The following is a 25,443-nucleotide window of genomic DNA, read 5'->3' as shown; positions in this document are numbered from 1 at the left end:
GGGAAAATCAACCACCTCTGCTCGCGGGTCGCCGGCACGGACGGGAGCCGTGTAGCACCACGCTGGTAGACGGTGCCACCCTCCTCCTCAAGATCAGTCGGCTCCCCGCCATCATCAGCATGGCCACTCGGCTCCTCAGGCTGATCCGGCCAGGTACCCCATCCGGACGTGTGCTCCTCCGGGGTCTCGTGGGCCTAACTCTCGTGGGCCGAAGGCCAGTCGACCCGAGGCTCCTCCACGAGCCTCGGGCTGATCCGGCCAGGTACCCCATCCGGACGTGTGCTCCTCCGGGGTCTCGTGGGCCGAACTCTCGTGGGCCGAAGGCCAGTCGACCCGAGGCTCGTGGGCCCAAGACCCGTGGACCGGAGGCTCGTGGACCGGAGTCCGTGTAGCCTCCTCCTCGGACGAGTCCAACCTAGCAGTCACGTGCTCGGGTGAAACAGCTGGGGGTGGCGGCGAGGAAGGCGCCGTAGCAGTCACCCTACCTCCTCTCCCGCGACCACGTGCCCCACCTCCTCTCTTCCTACCTCGTCCCCTGCTGGGCACCGCGGTCGACGAAGAAGGGCCCAGCGGTGTGGACATACTGTCCAGCAACGCTCGGCGGAGAGGTGCGTCTGGAATCAAGACCTCAGACCACGCGCCGACGAAGAAGGGGCCTTGGCGCGCTCCCGACCAGCGCCCACCATCTTTCAACACCTGCCATGACAAACAGTAAACGAAATTAGTACAACATAAAAAAAAGACCGACATGAATAATAATATGTGTATCACTTAAGTGTATCATCATCTAGTACAACATTAAATAATTTAATACCTGACACTACTAATAATCTCGATCAGTATCATCAATAAATGCATAATCATCATCATCACTATAATCAATGACGGGCTCATAGGGTTCAGTGGCATCAACATGTGGAAGGCCACCTTGACGTAATCGGTCAAGCAATGACAGGTCATCCGCAGCAGTAACCTCTTCTTGTTCCGGCTCTTCTTGTTCCTCCTCTGGGGTGATGTCGGATTCACTGTCGCTGTCTACTTCAATGTTTTGGGGTGAAGTATAGCGGTTCTTGAAACGCTTTTTGGAAAGACGTGTCTCTTGGAAGAATTCTCCTTCATATGTGTCTGGGTTAATGTGAGGTTCATAATCCTCTTCCTTTGGGGGAGATAGTCTAGCACGTGGCGGCACTTCATAAACGACATCCCAACCTTTCAGATTTGGATTAGTTTGGCAGGCCCACGGTAGATAGAATACTTGGGTCGCCTGTTGAGCCGTAATATAGACATCAGGAACATCTAAATGGGTGCTTTGGTTGATTTCAACTAGCCCTATATGTTCATGAGTCCTTCTAGTCTCCTTCGGCTGAAACCAATAACATTTGAAGACTACGACATTCGGTGGGTTTTCACCATAGAATAGAAGTTCATAAATTGCTTCAACTCTCCCATAATACTCGGTACCTCCTTCGCCGATAGCAGATACACAACAATTTGTAGACTTTCGGTCGGCCATAGATTGCTCTTTGCCATAGGTACGAAAGCGATACCCGTTGATGTCGTATTTGTCAAATGAACGGACCTTATAGTCAAAACCATTAGCGACTTGTCTCAATTCGGCGTCCATAGACTCTGAATTAGCCTACAAGTTTAATATGAAAGGATTGTTGCATTACGCACAAATTAGCGAATGAAACCGGGATAGCCGCCTACAAATTAGCCTACAAGTCTAATAGAAATTACCGTTTGTTTGAACCAAGAGATGAAACCGGGATAGCCGCCTCCTTGCTTTGCGAGAAGCTCATACTCTTCGACAGAATCCTTTTGGATCACCGCTCCATACGAGAATAAGGCGACGTATCGACTGTATGAAATATCCAGGAATAAGAGCAGTTCAAAGGAAATAGAAGTTGTGAAACTATGTACCGAGAACTTACTCGATGTACGGCCGCACTTCTATCAGGTTATTGAAGATATACAACGAAATGGTCCGCCATTGTTCGTTATCCAAAGATACTGGATTTGAAACACTGGCTGGTGCGAGATTCCCTTTGAATAGGCTGAGGTTGGATCCACCCTTTTTAGGGTCGTCAGCATTGTACCGAGGCTTCGGATTATGCAAATGACGATTTTTGGCTTCGTAGTGTGCTGTCACGAAGTTTGCCGCCTCCTCAGTGATGAATGCCTCAGCCATCGATGCTTCAATTCTACATTTATTTTTACATTTTTGTCGAAGCGTCTTCTGCATCCTCTCAGTTGGGTAGCACCAACGATTTTGCACGGGCCCCCCCAATCTTGCCTCGGTCGGGAGATGCAAAATCAAATGTTGCATTGGATTAAAGAAGCCCGGTGGAAAGATCTTCGCTAACTTGCAGATCAACTCCGGCGCCAACTCTTCCATTTCTTCTAGCACGCCAGGCGATAGTTCTTTCGCACAAAGAACACGGAAGAAATAGCTGAGTTCTGCCAGTACTAGCCATTCATCCTCAGGGATGAAGCCACGCAACATCACCGGCATTACCCGCTCAATCCATATGTGCCAATCATGACTCTTGAGACCAAATATCTTCAATTTATCAAGACTGGCTCCCCTCTGTAGATTCGCTGCATACCCATCGGGGAACATCAACTGCATTTTCACCCACAAGATAATTTTCCTCATAGCTGAGCTTCCAAGATTGAACCATGCCTTTGGCTTCGTCCAGTTCTGCTTTCCTTTCGGTTCTTTCATGTTTTGTAACGGCCTATCACATAGCGCCTCCAGATCGACTCTAGCCTTAGTATTATCCTTTGACTTCCCATCTATGCCGAACAATGTACCAAAAAGTGCCTCGGCGATATTCTTCTCAGTGTGCATCACGTCGATGTTGAATGGGCAAAGGAGGTCTTTGAAGTAAGGCAGATCCCATAAGCATGTTTTGTGAGTCCAGGCGTGCTTAGAATTATACCCCTTGAAGTACCCTGGACGCTCTGGATCTGGCTCGAGAGCGTTTAACTGATCCAGGGTCTGTTGGCCTGTCAATGCAGGTGGTGCAGAGTTTTTGACAACTCTACCTCTGATGAAGTTCTTCTTGTCTTTCCTGAACTTATGGCGAGGATTCAGGAACTGTCTATGCATGTCGAAGCAAGAAAACTTGTGACCGGCCTGAAGCCAACGAAACTCAAGAGCTCCCTTGCATGTGGGGCACGGGAACCTTCCATGCACACACCAGCCAACGAATAGCGCATACGCCGGCAAGTCATGCGTCGAGTACATGTACCAGACACGCATTATGAAGTTCCGTTTGCTATAGGCATCGTATGTCTTGAACCCATTATCCCAGGCTTCTTGCAATTCGTCCTTAAGCGGTTGCATGTACACATTCATATTTTTCCCCGGATAGTTGGGCCCTGGAATTATCAACGTCAGGAAAATGTTCTTTCTTTGCATAATCTGTCCGGGGGGGAGATTGAGTGGAAAGACAAATACGGGCCAACAACTGTATTGGGCTGCCGTCATACCAAACACACTGAACCCATCCGTGCTGATGCCGACTCGAGGATGCCTCGGATCTGCCGCTTTGTCACCATGTAATTCATCAAACTTTTTCCACGCAACACCATCCGATGTGTGTACAATCATCAGATTCCCATCTGCATCTAGTTCGGTTCTTTTGCCCATTTTGTGCCATGTCATCTGTCTGGCCGTCTCTTCGACCATGAAAAGACGTTGAAGTCTTGGTACTATTGGCATATACCGAAGAACACTAACGGGGATTTTGGTCTGTGTCTTCTCACCCATACCGTTGTCTACCACAACATACCTGGAAGACTTGCAAATGGGACAATAGTTCAAGTCCGCATAGTCAAGCCTAAACAAGACACATCCTTTCTCACAGGCATGTATCTTATCATAGGGCATCTTCAGTGCATGGAGGATTTTGTCCGACTGGTACAGGTTTGCAGGCATTACATGGCCTTTGGGTAGAAAGCGTCCAAATACTATCATCATTGCATCGTAGCATTCTCTGCCCAAGTTGAACTGAGCCTTCAGAGCCATTACTTGTGAGATGGCATCCAACTGACAAAGCTCAGTGTGCTCATGGAGCGGACGTTTTGAAGACTCCAACATTTCATTGAAGGCCTTTGCAGATTCCTCCATCTCCTCGTCCGAATCCCGAGCATCATCAAAGTCTTGCACCATGTTTTCCATCCCGGTACCATGCTCGTCGGTGCGACGACGATCCACCTCAGCTCGGTCACGTTGGGCAGACTCACCATGAAATGTCCACACCGTATAATCGGGCGTAAAACCACTCTTCTGCAGGTGTTTGCCCATTTCAGCCTCTGTCCTCTTTTCCCAATTGCCGCACCGTAAACAGAGCACCAGGTTTTCCTCTGGCCATTTGCAAATGCGGCTCACACAAACCCCTTGGTTTTTTTGAACCATTCAGTGCTCCATTTGTTCTGACCAGTGTGACCGGTGTACATCCACGCACGATCACTCATCTTGACTTTCAGAGCTACTAGACACACAACAAAAATATATATATATATATATATAATTCACCATGTATATATTCATTAGTTGATCTACTTTGTCAATTTTATTACGTCCATGCAACCTACACTCTAATAGGTAATGATAGGTCCTAATCCCACCCGAGTATGTTTAGATTGGGTTCATTTTCCCATGCTATGCTCCGGATCCTATGCAAAATTTCGGCAGCACCTCCCCGCTGTTCTCCTGATACACGTCTATGCAATAAACAGAGAGGATGTGTACCCGGAGAACAACAGGGGAGGCACTGACGAAATTTATGCGTCGGATCCGGAGCAAAGCATATGGGAAAACGAACCCAATCTAAACATACTCGGGCTGTCCATGGATAGCGTTGGACAATTCGAAAGAATCAAGGTTATAAATATGCAAATGCATGCATATTTATAACTATGACGCTTTCGAACGGGAGAGACATATTGGTTACGCATACTGATGATTCAAGACACATATGTAGCTAGCTATCAAGTTTCATCGGAATAGATCAAATAATTAATGGGGGAGGAGGACATGTCATTTGTGCTCACCCACGAACGAAGGGGCAGAGCTCGTCAAACGCACGGCGAGGTCGTCGAACACCAAACCTCGCAGCGATGAAACAACTGCACATTTAAAACTACCCGATCAACACAATTATATATGATGTTTTTCATAACAAAATATATGACCTAACTAATAATTCACAAATATATGACCCCGTCGGCTTCTGGAAGGCCAAAGAACACCTTTTCGGGAGGTGTCGGGGGTCGGGGTGTCGTGTCGGTCTCGGGGTGCCGTGTCGGGGTCGGGGTCGGGGTGTCGGGTCGGGGTGCCGGGTCGGGGTCGGGGTGCCGTGTCGGTGTCGGGGTCGGGGTGTCGGGTCAGGCTCGGGGTCGGGGTGTCGGGGTCCGGGTCGGGGTCTCGGGGTCGGGGTGCCGGGTCGGGGTCGGGGTGCCGTGTCGGTGTCGGGGTCGGGGTGTCGGGTCAGGCTCGGGGTCGGGGTCTCGAGGTCGGGGTGTCGGGTTGGGGTGCCGGGTCGGGGTCGGGGTGCCGTGTCGGTGTCGGGGTCGGGGTGTCGGGTCAGGCTCGGGGTCGGGGTCTCGGGGTCGGGGTGTCGGGTCGGGGTGCCGGGTCGGGGTGTCGGGTCGGGGTGTCAGGTCGGGGTGCCGTCTCGGGGTCGGGGTGTCGGGTCGGGGTGCCGGGTCGGGGTCGGGGTGCCGTGTCGGTGTCGGGGTAAGGGTGGGTGTGGTGTCAGGGTGTCGGTGTCGGGGTGTCGTGTCGGTGTCGGGGTCGGGGTCTCGGGGTCAGGGTGTCGGGTCGGGGTGCCGGGTCGGGGTCGGGGTGCCGTGTCGGTGTCGGGGTCGGGGTGTCGGGTCAGGCTCGGGGTCGGGGTGTCGGGGTCGGGGTCGGGGTCGGGGTGCCGGGTCGGGGTCGGGGTGCCGTGTCGGTGTCGGGGTCGGGGTGTCGGGTCAGGCTCGGGGTCGGGGTGTCGGGGTCGGGGTTGGGGTCGGGGTGTCGGGGTCGGGGTCTAGGGGTCGGGGTGTCGTGTCGGGGTGCCGGGTCGGGGTCGGGGTGCCGTGTCGGGTCGGGGTTTTTCCCTCTTTTTTCCTTTTCTTCTTCTTCCTATTCTTCCTTTTCTTCCTCTTCTTCTTTTTTCTTCTCCTCCTCCTCTTCTTCTTCTTCCTTTCCTTTTTCCTCTTCTTCTTCTCCTCCTCTCCTCTTTTTTCTTCTTCTTCTTCCTCTTCTTCTTTTTTCTTCTCCTCCTCCTCTTCTTCTTCTTCCTTTCCTTTTTCCTCTTCTTCTTCTCCTCCTCTCCTCTTTTTTCTTCTTCTTCTTCCTCTTCTTCTTTTTTCTTCTCCTCCTCCTCTTCTTCTTCTTCCTTTCCTTTTTCCTCTTCTTCTTCTCCTCCTCTCCTCTTTTTTCTTCTTCTTCTTCTTTCCTCAAACTAAACTAAACCTAAAACTAAAACTAAAACTAAAACTAAACCTAAAACTACAACTAAAACTAAATCTAAACTAAAACTAAAACTAAAAAGGAAAAAAATGGAAAAAAAACAGAAAAAACAGAAAAAGGGGGCTCACCTGGGGGGTGGAGGAGGCCGGTGGAGGAGGGGGGCGGGGCGGTGGAGGAGGCGGCCTGGGGCGGCGGGGGGCCGGGCCCTGGCGGTGGGGCGCGGGGCGGCGGGGGGCCAGGGCGGGGGGGGGGGGGCGACGGGGCGGTGGGGGCGACGGGGCCCCGGGGCGGCGGCGAGCCGGGGCGGCGGGGGCGACGGGGGGCCGGGGCGGGGGGGGGCGACGGGGCGGTGGGGGCGACGGGGCCCCGGGGCGGCGGCGAGCCGGGGCGGCGGGGGCGACGGGGCGGCGGCGGGGTGGGAGGAGAGAAACGGCGAGGGAGAGAAGAAGTGAGTAACGGGCGGGGGGTACGGGCCGTTAGGTAGTGAGCTCTTTGCCGTCCGCCCTTTTGCCTCTTTGCCGTCTGCTGGCAGACGACAAAGAGGTGGGCCGTTAAGATTTTTCCAAACGGGCGGGGGGTGGGGGCCACCTCACTCTTTGCCGTCCGCCAGCGGACGACAAAGATTCTTTGTCGTCTGCTGGCTGACGGCAAAGAGCTCGCAGATGGCAAAGAGCTTCTTTGCCGTCCGCCTTTTCTTTGCCGTCTGCTTTTGGGTAGCTGATGGCAAAGAGCTTCTTTGCCGTCAGCTAGCAGACGCCAAAGAGCTGGCAGATGGCAAATTAGCTGACTCCAGTAGTGCATGGTGGAAATTTCAGCTTCCGGTATCTTTCTTTTATTTGTAACAATATCTTTCATATACTTAGCATAAGGATTCATTTTGAGCATATCAGTTAATCGCATACGCAAAAAGATAGGTCTAATCATTTCAGCAAAGCGCTCGAAATTCTCATCATCCTTCTTCTTGGATGGTTTGGGAGGAAAAGGCATGGGTTTCTGAACCCAAGGTTCTCTTTCTTTACCATGTTTCCTAGCAACAAAGTCTCTCTTATCATAACGTTGATTCTTTGATTGTGGGTTATCAAGATCAACAGCAGGTTCAATCTCTACATCATTATCATTACTAGGTTGAGCATCATCATGAACATCATCATTAACATTTTCATTAGGTTCATGTTCATTACCAGATTGTGTTTCAGCATCAGAAATAGAAATATCATTTGGATTCTCAGGTGGTTCAGTAATAGGTTCACTAGAAGCATGCAAAGTCCTATCATTTTTCTTTTTCTTCTTTTTAGAAGGACTAGGTGCATCTATATTATTTCTCTGAGAATCTTGCTCAATTCTCTTAGGATGGCCTTTAGGATACAAAGGTTCCTGAGTCATTTTACTAGTTATAGTAGCCACTCTAACAGCATAATCATTATTATTACTATTTAATTCATTGAGCAAATCATTTTGAGCTTTAAGCACTTGTTCTACTTGAGTGGTGACCATATAAGCATGTTTAGTAATGAGTTTAAGTTCACCTTTAACTCTAGACATATAATCACCCAAGTGTTCAAGCATATCGGAATTGTATTTCAATTTTCTACCAAAATAAGCATTGAAGTTTTCTTGTTTGACAATAAAATTATCAAACTATTCTAAGCATTGTCTAGCAGACTTATAGTGAGGAATATCTCCTTCATCAAATCTATAGAGAGAATTTACCTTTACTACCTGTGTCGGGTTATCAAGACCATGAGTTTCTTCAATAGGTGGAGGATTAAGATCATATGTTTCTTCAACGGTAAATTAAGACCATGTATTTCTTCAATAGGACGTAAATTCTTAACATCTTCAGCTCTTATACCCTTTTCTTTCATAGATTTCTTTGCCTCTTGCATATCTTCAGGACTGAGAAATAGAATACCTCTTTTCTTCGGAGTTGGTTTAGGAATAGGCTCAGGAGGTGGCTCAGGAAGTATCCAATTATTTTCATTTGTCAACATATTATTCAATAGAATTTCAGCTTCATCCGGTGTTCTTTCCCTGAAAACAGAACCAACACAACTATCCAGGTAATCTCTGGAAGCATCAGTTAGTCCATTATAAAAGATATCAAGTATTTCATTTTTCTTAAGAGGATGATCAGGCAAAGCATTAAGTAATTGGAGAAGCCTCCCCCAAGCTTGTTGGAGACTCTCTTCTTCAATTCGCACAAAATTATATATTTCCCTTAAAACAGCTTGTTTCTTATGAGCGGGGAAATATTTAGCAGAGAAGTAATAAATCATATCCTGGGGACTACGCACACAACCAGGATCAAGAGAATTAAACCATATCTTAGCATCACCCTTTAATGAGAACAGAAATATTTTAAGGATATAAAAGTAGCGAGTTCTCTCATCATTAGTGAACAGGGTGGCTATATCATTTAATTTAGTAAGATGTGCCACAACGGTTTCAGATTCATAGCCATGAAAAGGATCAGATTCAACCAAAGTAATTATATCAGGATCAATAGAGAATTCATAATCCTTATGAGTAACATAGATAGGTAAAGTAGCAAAAGCAGGGTCAGGTTTCATTCTAGCATTAAGAGATTGCTGCTTCCATTTAGCTAATAACCTCTTGAGCTCGTATCTATCTTTGCAAGCTAAAATAGCTAAAGCAGATTCTTTTTCAAAAACATAACCCTCAGGAACAACATGCGATTCATATTTATTAGGGGAAGAGTCTTCATCATCACTTTCATCAATATTATCAGTTTCAATAATTTCATTCTCTCTAATCCTAGCAAGTTGTTCATCAAGAAATTCACCAAGTGGCACAGTAGTATCAAGCATAGAAGTAGTTTCATCATAAGTATCATGCATAGGAGAAGTGGCATCATCAATAACATGCGACATATCAGAACGAATAGCAGAAGCAGGTTTAGGTGTCGCAAGCTTACTCAAAACAGAAAGTGAATCAAGTGCAGAGCTAGATGGCAGTTCCTTACCTCCCCTCGTAGTTGAGGGATAAATTGTTGTCTTAGAGCCTTTCAAGTTCTTCATAGTGACCAGCAGGTATAAATCCCAAGTGACTCAAAGAATTATGCTCCCCGGCAACGGCGCCAGAAAATAGTCTTGATAACCCACAAGTATAGGGGATCGCAACAGTTTTCGAGGGTAGAGTATTCAACCCAAATTTATTGATTCGACACAAGGGGAGCCAAAGAATATTCTCAAGTATTACCAGTTGAGTTGTCAATTCAACCACACCTGGATAACTTAGTATCTGCAGCAAAGTATTTAGTAGCAAAGTAATATGGAAGTAACGGTAACGATAGCAAAAGTAATATTTTTGGGTTTTGTAGTGATTGTAACAGTAGCAACGGGAAAGTAAATAAGCGAAGAACAATATATGAAAAGCTCGTAGGCATTGGATCGGTGATGGAGAATTATGCCGGATGCGGTTCATCATGTAACTAACATAGGGTGACACAGAACTAGCTCCAATTCATCAATGTAATGTAGGCATGTATTCCGAATATAGTCATACGTGCTTATGGAAAAGGACTTGCATGGCATCTTTTGTCCTACCCTCCCGTGGCAGCGGGGTCCTAATGGAAACTAAGGGATATTAAGGCCTCCTTTTAATAGAGTACCGGACCAAAGCATTAACACATAGTGAATACATGAACTCCTCAAACTACGGTCATCACCGGGAGTGGTCCCGATTATTGTCACTTCGGGGTTGCCGGATCATAACACATAGTAGGTGACTATAGACTTGCAAGATAGGATCAAGAACTCACATATATTCATGAAAACATAATAGGTTCAGATCTGAAATCATGGCACTCGGGCCCTAGTGACAAGCATTAAGCATAGCAAAGTCATAGCAACATCAATCTCAGAACATAGTGGATACTAGGGATCAAACCCTAACAAAACTAACTCGATTACATGATAGATCTCATCCAACACATCACCGTTCAACAAGCCTACGATGGAATTACTCACGCACAGCGGTGAGCATCATGAAATTGGTGATGGAGGATGGTTGATGATGATGACGGCGACGGATTCCCCTCTCCGGAGTCCCGAACGGACTCCAGATCAGCCCTCCCGAGAGGTTTTAGGGCTTGGCGGCGGCTCCGTATCGTAAAACGCGATGAATCCTTCTCTCTGATTTTTTTCTCCCCGAAAGTGAATATATGGAGTTGGAGTTGAGGTCGGTGGAGCGTCAGGGGGCCCACGAGGTAGGGGGGCGCGCCCAGGGGGGCAGGCGCGCCCCCACCCTCGTGGACAGGGTGTGGGCCCCCTGACGTGGATTTTTCTTCCAGTATTTTTCTTATTTTCCAAATAGATGTTCTGTGGAGTTTCAGGTCATTCCGAGAACTTTTGTTTCTGCACATAAATAACACCATGGAAAGTCTGCTGAAAACAGCGTCAGTCGGGTTAGTTCCATTCAAATCATGCAAGTTAGAGTCCAAAACAAGGGCAAAAGTGTTTGGAAAAGTAGATACGACGGAGACGTATCAAAGCACTACGACGATATGACCGAGGTGTTGAACTGTGGAGGGGGGCACTGCACACGGCTAAGAGATTGTCTGTTGTGCTTTGGGGTGCCCCCTGCCCCTGTATATAAAGGAGGGGAGGAGGAGGCCGGCGGCCAGGGAGGAGGCGCGCCATGGGGGGGGGTCCTACTAGGACTCTGTTCCTAGTAGGATTCGGCCCCCCTTTTCCTATTCCAAGAAGGGGAAGGAGGGAAGGAGAGGGAGAGGGAAAGGAAGGGGGGCCGCGCCCCTCCCCTTAGTCCAATTCGGACTGCCCTTGGGGGGCACCTTGTGGCCTTCCCTCTCCTACTCCCTTATGGCCCATTAGGGCCCATTACTTCCCCGGGGGGTTCCAGTAACTCGGTTCCCCGATAAATATCTGAAACGTCCCGATACCTTTTCGGTGTCCGAATACCTTCGTCCAATATATCAACCTTTACCTCTCGACCATTTCGAGAGTCCTCGTCATATCCGTGATCTCATCCGGGACTCCGAACAAACTTCGGTCATCAAATCACATAACTCATAATACAAATCGTCATCGGACGTTAAGCGTGCGGACCCTACGGGTTCGAGAACTATGCAGACATGACCGAGACACATCTCCAGTCCAATAGCGGAACCTAGATGCTCCTACATATTCTACGAAGATCTTTATCAGTCAAAACGCATAACAACATACATTATTCCCTTTGTCATCGGTATGTTACTTGCCCGAGATTCGATCGTCGGTATCATCATACCTAGTTCAATTTCGTTACCGGCAAGTGTCTTTACTCGTTTCGTAATGCATCATCCCGTAACTAACTCATTAGTCTCATTTCTTGCAAGGCTTATAGTGATGTGCATTACCGAGAGAGCCTAGAGATACCTCTCCGATACTCGGAGTGAAAAATCCTAATCTTGATCTATGCCAAGTCAACAAACACAATCGAAGACACCTGTAGAGCATCTTTATAATCACCCAGTTAATTTGTGACATTTGATAGCACACAAAGTGTTCCTCCGGTATTTGGGAGTTGCATAATCTCATAGTCAGATGAATATATATTAGTCATGAAGAAAGCAATAGCAATAAAACTAAACGATCATTATGCTAAGCTAACGGATGGGTCTTGTCCATCACATCATTCTCTAATGATGTGATCCCGTTCATCAAATGAGAACACATGTCTATTGATACGTCCCCAACGTATCTATAATTTTTGATTGCTCCATGATATATTATCTTCTGTTTTGGAAATTATTGGGCTTTATTATTCACTTTTATATTATTTTTGGTATTGACCTATTAACCGGAGGCCCAGCCCAGAATTGTTTTTTTTGCCTATTTCAGAGTTTCGCAGAAAAAGAATATCAAACGGAGTCCAAACGGAATGAAACCTTCGGGAACGTGATTTTCGGAACGAACATGATCCAGGAGACTTGGACTCTACGTCAAGAAACAAAAGAGGAAGCCACGAGGTAGGGGGACGCGCCTACCCCCCAGGGCGCGCCCTCCACCCTCGTGGGCCCCCTGTTGCTCCACCGACGTACTTCTTCCTCCAATATATACCTACGTACCCCCAAATGATCAGATACGGAGCCAAAAACCTAATTCCACCGCCGCAACCTTCTGTACCCACGAGATTCCATCTTGGGGCCTGTTCCGGAGCTCCGGCGGAGGGGGCATCCATCACGGAGGGCTTCTACATCAACACCATAGCCTCTCCGATGAAGTGTGAGTAGTTTACCTCAGACCTTCGGGTCCATAGTTAGTAGCTAGATGGCTTTCTCTCTCTTTTTGGATCTCAATACAATGTTCTCCCCCTCTCTCGTGGAGATCTATTCGATGTAATCTTCTTTTGCGGTGTGTTTGTTGAGACCGATGAATTGTGGGTTTATGATCAAGTTTATCTATGAACAATATTTGAATCTTCTCTGAATTCTTTTATGTATGATTGGTTATCTTTGCAAGTCCCTTCGAATTATCAGTTTGGTTTGGCCTACTAGATTGATCTTTCTTGCAATGGGAGAAGTGCTTAGCTTTGGGTTCAATCTTGCGGTGTCCTTTCCCAGTGACAGTAGGGGCAGCAAGGCACGTATAGTATTGTTGCCATCGAGGATAACAAGATGTTTTTTTATCATATTGCATGAATTTATCCCTCTACATCATGTCATCTTGCTTAAGGCGTTACTCTGTTCTTATGAACTTAATACTCTAGATGCATGCTGGATAGCGGTCGATGTGTGGAGTAATAGTAGTAGATGCAGGCAGGAGTCGGTCTACTTGTCTCGGACGTGATGCCTATATACATGATCATACCTAGATATTCTCATAACTATGCTCAATTCTGTCAATTGCTCAACAGTAATTTGTTCACCCACCGTAAAATACTTATGCTCTCGAGAGAAGCCACTAGTGAAACCTATGGCCCCCGGGTCTATCTTCATATTAATCTTCCAACACTTAGTTATTTCCGTTGCTTTTTTACTTTGCTTTTATTTTACTTTGCATCTTTATCATAAAATTACCAAAAATATTATCCTATCATATCTATCAGATCTCACTCTAGTAAGTGACCGTGTAGGGATTGACAACCCCTTATCGCGTTGGTTGCGAGGATTTATTTGTTTTGTGTAGGTACGATGGACTCGCGCGTAGCCTCCTACTGGATTGATATCTTGGTTCTCAAAAACTGAGGGAAATACTTACGCTACTTTGCTGCATCACCCTTTCCTATTCAAGGGAAAACCAACGCAGTGCTCAAGAGGTAGCATCTATGGTTAGGAAACTTAACCATCTTTGATTAACGAGCTAGTCAAGTAGAGGCATACTAGGGACACTCTGTTTATCCATGTATTCACACACGTACTAAGTTTTCGGTTAATACAATTCTAGCATGAATAATAAACATTTATCATGATATAAGGAAATATAAATAACAACTTTATTATTGCCTCTAGGGCATATTTCCTTCAGTCTCCCACTTGCACTAGAGTCAATAATCCAGATTACATAGTAATGATTCTAACACCCATGGAGTCTTGGTGCTGATCATGTTTTGCTCGTGGAAGAGGTCTAGTCAACGGGTCTGTAACATTTAGATCCGTATGTAGTTTGCAAATCTCTATGTCCCCCCCTTGACTTGATCGCGGATGGAATTGAAGCGTCTCTTGATGTGTTTGGTTCTCTTGTGAAATCTGGATTCCTTCACCAAGGCAATTGCTTCAGTATTGTCACAAAAGATTTTCATTGGACCCGATGCACTAGGTATTACACCTAGATCAGATATGAACTCCTTCATCCAGACTTCTTCATTTGCTGCTTCCGAAGCAGCTATGTACTCCGCTTCACACATAGATCCCACCACCACGGTCTGCTTGGAACTGCACCAACTTATATTTTCACACCCTAAACCTTTTATTTTGCATTCCACACCCTAAACCTTTTATTTTCTTACAAACAAGGCCTATCATTTTGCATTCCACACCCTAAACCTTTTGTTTTCTTACAAACAAGGCCAAAATTTTGACAAGTCGGGGCGATTTTCGCCGGACATTTTGGCAGCATAACGCGTTGGGAGGGTTTTCTATTTCGAACGCAAGGGAAACACCGCCTTTTTGCCATTACTCCAAAGCCAATTCCTTCCTTCATTTTAATTCCACCACCGTCACTCCTTTACAAGCTAGTAGTGATATGATAAAAAAAAATTAGCATCCACTCGTGTTATGGATTCTGGACAACGCCTTCAACAAGCTTAGGACGCACTTTCATCCAATGTCCATTGTAGTGGCCAGCTCCATGCTCCATGACCCTTGCCGTGGACACACAACTTTATTACGTACTACTCATGATGCCTCTATCTTCGCCCCAATGGCACGATGCATGACCCTCTTCTCTTGCCTTACAACTAAACTAGCATAGCATCCTCTCCATCTTAACAAAACAAAAAACTGCCAGCACACATTAAGAGGTTAATCCACACATAAGTAGCCAAACAAACTCAAAATAACTATGGATTGTTAATGACACAAAGTCAAATTACACAGATTATTGTTCTTCTTGTTATTCCACAGAACATCTCAGTGGGGGGGGGGGGGGGGGGGGTGGGTCAAAAATTGCACTTTGTATCAGGTAACCTATCCAGATTGTTCTTGTTATTTTCATTCTACTACAGAAAGAAACTTATCCAGATGGATCTCTTTCTTACCGTAACAGTTTGTAGAGAAAAATAAAACTACAAATGAAGCAAGAGTGCGGAAACCTGATGGAACTTGGTACTATCTACTCATGTAAAAGCATGCTACTAGCTGATTTTGTAGTCTACACTTCAGATATCAAGTTACATCCAAGCAGATGATGATGATACTGGTCATCTAATGGACTATAACTTTATCAAATGTAGACCAACAGAATATATAATGTACCTGTGTGTAGAAATCCGATCTGATACAACTGCGTAATCATGCTTATCAAATGCCTCCACGTACAGCACAAACATACATCAGCATCACTGTGTCACAGGGTTCACAAAAGAAAAGAAAAACTCATCAGTCTGAGTGGTGCCATGCCAAGATTTAACGAAGAGAATGTTAGATCGAGAAAGGATGCGCTCTTACAAAGAAAGGGGTGTGGCCACAAGACTAGAGCATGCTCAGGCTAAGGGCGCGCATGAACACGACATGGCCGATCGATCTCCTGCTGCGCACCCGACCGACCGATCTGACCGACGGCCGACCATCTCCTGGTGCCGTCCTATCACCTCGTGCACTGCTTCATCAGAGCCGCCTTTGGTGGCTGGCCGCTCGGTGTACTTGTTGTAGATGATGTGAGGTGTTGGTGGCTTGACTATTGAAGAGAAAAGAGGAGCAACGTGTGGGGCGCAAGGCCATAAATAGAGAGAGAGAGAGAGAGAGAGAGAGAGAGAGAGCACCAGCAGCTAATCAACGAGCGGGGATTGTGGGGAGGCGTTGGATGGGAGAGGGATCCGCGTGAGGACGAGCGGGGATTGCGGGAAGGCGTAGGATGGGAGAGGGATCCGCGTGAGAACGAGAGGGAATTGCAAGAGGGATCCAGGTGAGAGGAGGCGGCAACCAATGGATCGAAGCCGGTTGAATTAAAGCCACCTCGTCTGGTTTCAAGAAGGGAGATGAGAGAATTAAGGAACGTGATTGGTTTGGAGAAGAGAGATGATAGGAGGGAGACGAAAGAATTAAGGAATCGTATAGGGAACGGTGTTGGGTTGGAAATTTGGAGAAGAGAGATGACTTTCATTTTCTCTCTATCTTCTGCAGTAGTCGGGCATTAAGTCTTTTAGCAACTTGAGATGGGTATCTTTTTTCTGTTGAATAAACCATCCATATGTAGTTTTTACTGTGAGAAGTTGATTCGAGTTACTACCGTTCTTTGCTGAATACTCTTTTGTCTGCAATATGAAGGTGGTTCTGAGTAGGGAGTTGAGAAGGTGTCCAACTTTTAGCAACCTAAAGACCCTGTCCCTTGGTGGATGGTGTATGGCCGCTGATTTCGATGCATTAATTTTCTTGCTACAACATTCACCTAGTATAAAGAGGCTTTTTCTCCAACTTAAATTGGTATGTGTGATTACATATTTGATGTATGCTACTTGATCCTTGACTTCATTGTTCTTAGTTTTTAGTATCTGATCGCACACTTAATGACAATTTGGTTAATTTCCTAAAGAACTTCAGCACAAGGAAGGCATTGGAAACATGTATCAAACTACAACGAAGATCATTTACTTGCAAAGAACTTAGAATGGTGAAGATCAAATGTTCAAAGGACGATGGGAGAGTCCACACCTTGGCACATGTGTTCAGGGCAAATAGTATACCGCTAGAGAATATTTATGTGCGTCGGAGTGAGAATGCTTGTGAGTCATACCTTTTTCTTCACACACCATTTCGTATTTACGTGCAATATCAGTATTTCCTTACTGCTTTATGTGTTCATATGCTATTTACTGAGATGTAAAGAGCACATTGCCTTGTTCCTGAAAAGCTAAATACGTATAAATGGGCATATAATCTGCTTAGTGTATCATCGATATTCTGTTACATGAGAAGTGTATTCTGTTAATTAAAAGATGTTCTTTCATACATGGTCCTAATCTACAGTCATCTACTTTTTGATATTTCGACCAGATCTCCGTGGCCAGAAGTTTATGAGGGACCTCGCCAAGCAAGAACTAGATGAATGTGGGGACGACTGGATGTAACATCCAGAAGTTTACGAGGGGTCTTCTAGATATTAAATCCTGTCGGCGATCGACCATCCATTATGTAGTTAGCAAGGTGCAGTAAGAACCCTTGATCTCCATGTAGTACTGATGATGCTTTCAAAGCTTCACCGGATCTTTTGACGTCCTTTTTAGTAGCATAGGCTACAAATCGTTGGGATGTTCTTCCTATACTATAAACTAATTCATATGTGTGGTCTGTAGTAAACCTTGCCTTTTAACCAGAACAGAAAATAAATTATGGATGCGCCGTGCCTGAATTGTGGTGCAGCTTAGATATGCTTTGTTATTTCACTCGGACAGTATGACTGTAGGGTTCATTTGTCAAGGTTTTTTTTATCTTTGGAAGTTTAGTACAGTTGTATATTGAAATCAATACAAAATTGAAAATTTGAAATGCGTTTCACATGTAGTAAAAAGGAAAATACACTTCATATACAACAGGTTGAATATTGAAGTAAGCGTCATGCTCTGCAATCATGTGCGCCTACAAGTATGAGCAGCGAGGTATTTTCTCTCAGAATAACAAATACTAACACCTGAAAAATACACCACTTTTTTGTTGTTGAAAAAGGACACTGTTAATAAGATGGTGAATTTCACTTTTTACGCACTGTTTGTGTATTTGTGATAGTATTTGCCCCATTTAATTTCTGGCCACATTGTACCCCAAAATTGTTGTGTTGTGTCACGTTTAACCCAATTTAACACTTTGCCGGTTTGCCCTGATTTTAACCAGTTGGGTCCACTTGTCAAGATGATATGTGTGATGGCCAGTATTCCAACTACGTAAACCAGATGGGAATATCCTCTACTCGGACTCGTGTCCTAGTCCACCTAATTGGCAAAACCTTGCCCCATGGCAAATCTTTGTTTTGGTTGTCGCCTGACGGCTCTTCTTTGCCACCCTTTATTCATCTCCGCCCCACCGCTTGTGGTCTCACAAAGTAGGCTTGGCTTGATCAAACCACAAAACATGGTGCAGAGTTGGGGCGGTTTTATGGGTTGTGCTGGCGGGATGTAAGAGCAACTCTAGGAGAGTTGTCATATATGAGTCGCTTCCTTTTTGCGTATGGCACCCCCACTCCCTTTGGCAGTATCTACTAATTCGGAACTTAATTTGAAAGCCATGAGCGCGACGCCCATTTCTGCCTAGGCTGCCACCAACATTCAGTCAAAATACTCAAGGGCGGTGGGTAGGCGGGCGCGGACGACGACTGATTCAGCCTTACGGTGCGCATCATCCTAGATCCACTTGAAGTAGTCCCACATCTTCTCCCAAAACCCTCTCTCAGTGCGAACCTCTTAGGTCTTGCCGGGGAGGACGTGGCCGCACCGGCATGGTCGATGAGATTGAGTGGGCAGCAGGGACAGAGAGGGGAAGAGAGGGGGCAGGGAGGCGGCCGGTGAAGGGGGGGGGGGGGGTTGATGAGGTGAGTGTGTTGGCGATGGAGACGAGGAAGGGAGGTTAAATGTGGTGTTAATGGCAAAGGTAATGGGTCTATATACCCGCGAATGGGCGCTTTCCGGCTGGAATTGGGGCGGGTGGGAAACGCGACGATGACCATTAGTTGGCACTCTTCCAGGTGGATACGTGGTTGCAACATTGTTAGGGGCGGATACGACAACTGCACGGGCGACAACGACATTGATCGGGCTGCATGCGTGAGGACGAGGCCGAGCCAAAACTTCCCTCCGCTTGAGCAGTTGACGGATGACGCATGCCCCAAACCAACGTCCCACATTATTCGAAGGGTTGAATATGGAGTTCAAAATTATGCAGGCCCAAGGCCGAATGACTAGTATGCTAAAATGACATTCTCAGTCAAAATTCGCCATATTGGCCGGGCGACTAATTATAGAATCTGGCCATTAGTCGCAAAAATATAAAACTCGAAGCCGGACCACTGGATTGAGAATGGATGGCAGAGATTCAAGTGTCTACGTAGAAATGCGCGCTTGTGTGCACAAAGGACCCTCGTTTCTAGTTAATTTGCTCCCGTAATAGTCCTAGCACTGATTGGGGAGGAGGCAGCGAATCGAAACTTAACCTAAGACGTGAAATGACGAAAATGCCCTCTCCAGGGCATAGAAATAACAGGCGGTGGCACGCTCGGTTTGATCTGATGGCCAACAACTTCCGGGAGCGAGATCGAATGGTCGAAAACGCATCAAGAAATCGATCCGATGGCCGAGAGTGCCTAAGCTCTAAGAGAGCGTAGGGGCGCCCACAGTTCTTATTTCAGGATTTGCTCCCGTGATAGTCCCATCTGACCATCTCCCCTGTTGCTTCACGGCGGCGCTCCAGATCCGGTGCCAAGCGCATCCCTTCCCTTCCCCAACTACTCCGACTCAAGGCCGCCACCGGACATCGCGCCCCACATCTCCGAGCGGCAACTGGCCGTCGTCGCGACGGTGAGCTCCACGGCGGGGCCGGGCCCTGCCGGCATAGGTGCCTTCGAGGCACCATGTGACGTTCACCGTGCCCTCCTCCGGCACATCTACGACGTGGATGAGCCCACGCCATCCGCGCCCAAGCTGCAAGGTGGCCACCTCTCCCCTGCTTTCCTTTCCGGCAACGCCGCCGCCGCTATGTACAATCATTTTATTACAATTTTGGATAGTGGATGAGGAGAATTTGTGACATTCCACATTCCACTCCGCAGTTTGTTTGTGTCAGTTTCCTTAACAAACGGCAATGCGCTCCATATCCTTTGATGAAGGTTTTAAAAACGTTCAACTTTGTACTACAAGTCAGGCTCATGTACTAGTGCATGCTTGTACAGGAACCGATCAAGTGCTTCTGCTAGCTCTTGTGTACGTGAGTGTCTCTCGGCGGGATTCAGTTTAGGCCATCTCAAGCAGTCTCTCTTGGTATGTTATGTTCCGTTCCATCATTTCTTTCCCCCGGAGATTTCAAAATCCTGACTGACAAGGCTGAGCCCCGTGGTGTTGCTAAACCTGCATGCAGATCTTCGGCTCGACGAAATGCACCGGAGCACCACCCAGCGCCCAGGCCACCGCCGCAGCGCCGGCCGGGCTGCCGCCAAGCGCGACCGCCTCAGCGCCCTCCCGGACGAGCTCCTGCACCACATCATGTCATTCTTGAAGGCGTGGGAGGTGGTCCGCACCTGCGTGCTCGCGCGGCGGTGGCGCCACCTCTGGGCGTCCGCGCCCTGCGTCGATCTCCGCGTGCGCCCCTCCACTGGCCGCTACGGCGACCCCCCTGAGAAGTTCCGCTACTTCGTGCACCGGCTCTTCCTCCTACGTGACGCGTCAGCGCCCGTGGTCATGCTCCGCCTGCGGTCGAGCGACGACGAAGCGGGCTTCACCGATGACGACGCCAGCGCGTGGATGAGGGCCGCCATCAAGCGCAACGCGCGGGTTATCCATCTCACCGGGCGTTGCTCGGAGATCGCGTCGTTGGACCGCGTGTCGTTCATCTCTTGCCACCTCAAGGTCTTGAAGTTGTCGTATGCCATGCTCGACTACAGGATCCTCAGGCAGCTTTCTTCTAGTTGCACGTCTTTGGAAGTACTAGGTCTGAAGGATTGCTTGGTGGCGGGCCCTAGGATTGTGTCCGCCTCTTTGAAGACTTTAATCATGCTCGAATGCGAGATCAGTTGCGCCTTCTCCATTGCTGCTCCGAACCTCCTACTTCTGCACCTCATCACACCTTACGTCCGAGTCCCATCATTCAAGAATTTGGGATCACTTGTCACAGCTACTATCATACTTGATGACTCTTTCTTGGGTGATGACAATGAATACATCAGCGATGAAGATTATTGTGATGGAACTACTGATGACGACAGGGATGATAGCGGCGATAATGATTGGACAGAGAGCTCAAAGATTCATGATGAGTCTTCCTTGAGTAATAATGTTGGATATGATGATTTTATAAGGTTTGGATATGGACATGGTTTTGCTGAAGGAATTTACAGGCATAATCGTTACAAGGATAATTATGATTATGGTGGTGATATCGACAGCGATGACAATACCTATGCATACAGTGAGATTGCAAATGATGCAAAGTATGGCTACAAAAGTAAAGGCCTGATTTCCAGTAAAGACAGTATCTATGGTGGATATAGAGAATGCAATGATGGGAAGATTTTAGGTGGCCGTCATATTCTTCAGAGTCTTTCAAGTGCTAGAACTTTGGAGTTGTTGACTAATGCTGGAGAGGTATAGCTGTCACCACCTTTTACTATTTTCTCTATCTTCGAGTATATATGAAAATTTCCTTGATATAGCCATAATTGTTTTTTTTTCTTAACAACTTTTTTCTGATGTTTGCAAAAGAAATTTATGTTGCTCCCAACATAATACACATGTACAATGAGCACATTTCTTACATAAGTAGCAACACCTGGTTAGAAAGGCACAGTTGACTTGGAGAAGAGTTCAGATCAAGAAATTAGTACTAGCTCATTTCATCATCAAATGTTGTAGGTGAAATCAATGAGATATGGAAGTATGAAGCTTCAAGAGAACATTATATATTATTTCAGATTATTGTTTGTTAGTTTTTACATTCTTGAAGTAGTGTATCTTTTTAAATGATTACTGTTCAAATCGTTGTGTAATTAACTATTTTGAGTCTGCGTACCAGTATAACGGCAATGTCCCTTCACATTATAGAAAAGAATGAGGAATCATATTTTACCAATAGGTACTAATCATGGTAACACATCACTATATGTCTTAATTTCTTTCTCGTGGTTGGTATGTTTGTTTTCTTCTCTGCATATTAAACAAACCCCTTGTATTCAATATATAAAATATAAAATTGATTCAAATTACTATGTTTAATTGCTGAATACTCATTTTATGTGCAATGTGTAGGTTGTTCTGAGTAGGGAACTGAATACATGTCCAAATTTTGGCAACCTGAAGATCCTGTCTCTTGGTGAATGGTGTATGACTGCAGACTTTGATGCATTAATTTTCTTGCTGCAGCACTCACCTAATATACAGAAGCTCTTTCTCCAACTTAAAATTGTATGTGTAATTATATAATTGGGGCTTATGCTTACTTGATTATCTTTTAGTTTTGAGTATTTTAGCACATGCTTAACAACAACTTTTTTATCTGCAAAAGAACTTCAATGCCAGAGAGGCATCAGAAACAGGTATCAAACTACAGGGAAGATCATTTACTTGCAAAGATCTTCGAATGGTGAAGATCACATGCTCAAAGGATGATGGGAGAGTCCATAAGCTGGCAAATTTGTTTATGGCAAATGGTATACCAGTCGAGAAAATTTATGTCCGCCACAGCGGGAGTGCTTGTGAGTCATACCTTCTCTTCAGATAGCATTTTGTATTTATTTTCATTATCAGTACTTTTACTTGCTTGTGTGTTCCTGTGCTATTTGCTGACGGATGTCCACTGCATACTGTCTTGTTCCGCTTTCCCTGAAAAGCCACATGCTTTTATGTGCATATATAATCTGCTTAATATCTTGTCACCATTCTGTTAAATTGGAAGAATCTTTTGCTCACTTAACTATGTTCCTCCTGTACATGATCCTAGACTACACACTTATACACTCCCTGATATTTCTACCAGATATCCGCAACCAGAAGCAGATGAAGGAGTTCTGGGGGATGTAATATCCAACATCATCATGAGCAACTGATCGTGCTCTCAAAGCTGCGCTGGGTTTCTTGATTGCCTCTTTTTTGGTAACATGGATGTCGTTGGTGATAATTGGATCATTGGAATGTTGTTGCCGGTGGGATAAGCTGAGAAGTTCATCTAGTAGTAGGTCTAGCCTCTAGTACAACTTTGCTTTGTTCCTGGAACGGATATGAATGCTCGTCGTTTGAATGCTTCAGACTTGAGAGTGGTGCATCTGAGTCTGTCATGCGTTGTGCTATGCTCCAGTAAACATTGATCCTGTGGTGAGTTATACGCGGCTTTAGTACCGTGCAAATTCTAATGTCGTGTAAAAGGAAATGAACCTTCATTCCGATTCCGGCGATGAAGGTTTACATGGTTGTCTAACTATTCAGATTTCGGTGCTGGGAATGTCATGATACGAATGAAACACACTAATCAGTTTGATTTTAGGATTGCTTGCCACCATATATATCATAATTGGCTCAAATAAATGCAAATATGCTTAGTCTTAACTGCAACCGGCCACGGGAGGGTGGAAGCGAACGACTTTGTGAGCAACAGCAATGGATCATCGCGCACCACACGGGGCAAAACCGAGCAACCATAGACGGGCGGCAACGACATAATTGAGGCCCTGTGCGAATAAAAGGCGTAATGCTGGAATTGTAGATAAGTTTACAAATTATTAATTTCCCAGATGCAGAGCCGGTCCATCTCTGTATACATATCCATGCATGACTATTTGTTTCCTCCCCATGAAAAAAATATTATTCATTTCCCTTCATTCTAATTTTTTCGATGGACAGAAACATCAAAGATTGGCCCACTATGTTGATTAATCACAACGATGAGACCTATGGGCAAACGTGGAGGCACTCTTCCTGCGTTCGCCAGCAAGGTAGTCCTGGCAATGTTGCACAACAGAATTCGACGTTCTCAGGGCCGTGCCTCCTCCCTATGCACATTTTTGGGAACGGGGTGTCGTCTTTGCCTATGGCATCGCCATCCGAAAGATGAGGACAACCTGATCTGCCGATCTCACCATCTGCATGGGACAGAGAATGCATTGCGTGCATGCACATACATCAGACGGCTTGCGCCAAAAACAATATAACAAGCAAAAAACAGGCACATACATACGACATGCATGAGAAAATAGCAATCCCTCCATTTTAAAATGCAAATGTTTTTTAGTTTGTATTCAACAATTAGGTAACTTTTATGAGATGAAAGCATACTCACAAGAAAATTATTTGTAGTACAAACCTAGTAACAGTAAATATATATGGGTATAAAGCAATTGTTGGTCACAATCTCATCCTAACTTTTGTAGTGTACGTTGAAAACAGATGGAGCATATATATTACCAGTTGAGGAGACCAACATGAGCATGGAGCATCCAAGGAGCACAATGAACAAAACCGCGGCTGCCTTGGCTTCCATCTGGCCGTTGAGTCTGCTGAACGCCATGTTTTGATCCCTAACTTATATGAGATACTTAGATGGATGATGAACACAACTGATGTGCTCAATCGAGTCAGGCCCTGGGCTATTTATATACCAGGACACAGCGCACAAGGTAGACTTAGTCAATTCATTATAATGACAATAATAAATAGACATCACACATCCGTAGGATAAGATAAGCACATGATTACTTAAAGCACTCCTATCTTTAAGTTATAAATATCATATGCATTAAATGTGTGTTTATATATATCTCATCAATGGATTGTATCTTGTTGTACTCTAAAATATTTATCATTTAGTGTTTTTCGTGAGAGAGAAAATATGAGTTGCTTTGATTTTTGTGTGAACAGCTATATCTATATTAAGACAGGATAACTCTCTCTTTGCTTATTAATAGGATGCCACATTAAATGTTTTACTTAGTTGTCAAAATTATGATATAGTCCAAAATAAGTTTATGAAATATTAATTTCCTTTGCAGCATCCCCTCCCACACATCTTGCATTAACTCGATCAAATCAAACTAAATCCTTTGTAGCACCCTCGTTGGTGGGTATAAAATAATTACATTAACTCAATCAAATAATTTTAGCTATATATATATATATATATGTCGGATACGGGCAATCAGAACAAATCAAATCTTTTGCATTGACTCAATCAAATCAAATCACTTTTTGCTTTAGAAATATGGTTGGCGTAAGTATAAGTCAGTCGATTTCCAGTCCCCGGAGCCTACTTCCAGTCAGGCGGCGGCGGCACCCTGGAGCCTACTTCTAGTCCCCGGTGGAGATGGCGGTGATCCGTACACCAGACTTGATGGAGGTTCTTTGAACAGATCTGGGTGAAAACTTTGCGCTCGGCTAGATGACAAAGCCGGCGATGGCGGCGGTCTTCTGTGTCGTTCTCTTCTTGAAGACATCGCCGTGGAGAAGTTCTAGACCTCTATCTGTTACCTCCGGCGAAAACCCTAGATCGGTAGATCGGATTACGGCGGCGCTCTTGCGTCGTTTCCCCCTTGGGGCGTCAGTCTTGGAGGTGTGCATGGGCTCGAGGGACCAGCGGACAACATCTTTGGTGGAGCGGTGTTTCATCTTACGCA

At 45.8% G+C, this 25,443-nt stretch overlaps 1 protein-coding gene, 1 long non-coding RNA gene and 1 pseudogene across 2 annotated transcripts; 2 read left to right on the top strand and 1 right to left on the bottom strand.

Moving 5' to 3' along the window:
- Positions 1 to 17,215, top strand: part of LOC120974959 (uncharacterized) — a 38,390-nt pseudogene extending 21,175 nt beyond the window's left edge.
- A 2,285-nt stretch (positions 17,216 to 19,500) lies between these two features.
- On the top strand, positions 19,501 to 23,273 carry LOC109773975 (uncharacterized). Its single transcript, XM_045232620.1, has 6 exons — positions 19,501 to 19,781; positions 20,023 to 20,110; positions 20,208 to 21,430; positions 22,091 to 22,246; positions 22,347 to 22,536; positions 22,818 to 23,273. The coding sequence occupies exons 3-6, from the start codon at positions 20,225 to 20,227 to the stop codon at positions 22,859 to 22,861; spliced, it is 1,596 nt and encodes a 531-aa protein (XP_045088555.1). The 5' UTR covers positions 19,501 to 19,781; positions 20,023 to 20,110; positions 20,208 to 20,224; the 3' UTR covers positions 22,862 to 23,273.
- A 268-nt stretch (positions 23,274 to 23,541) lies between these two features.
- LOC120974424 (uncharacterized) lies at positions 23,542 to 24,450 on the bottom strand. The gene is made up of 2 exons (XR_005769827.3): positions 24,239 to 24,450; positions 23,542 to 23,916 (listed from the first exon to the last, which is right to left on the bottom strand). It is a non-coding gene; the product is annotated as an uncharacterized lncRNA (long non-coding RNA).
- Positions 24,451 to 25,443: the final 993 nt, after the last annotated feature.

The sequence above is a fragment of the Aegilops tauschii genome, chromosome 2 (genome assembly GCF_002575655.3).
Source record: "Aegilops tauschii subsp. strangulata cultivar AL8/78 chromosome 2, Aet v6.0, whole genome shotgun sequence".
Classification (NCBI taxonomy): Eukaryota; Viridiplantae; Streptophyta; class Magnoliopsida; order Poales; family Poaceae; genus Aegilops; species Aegilops tauschii.
This window is presented reverse-complemented; position numbering and strand designations above follow the sequence as displayed.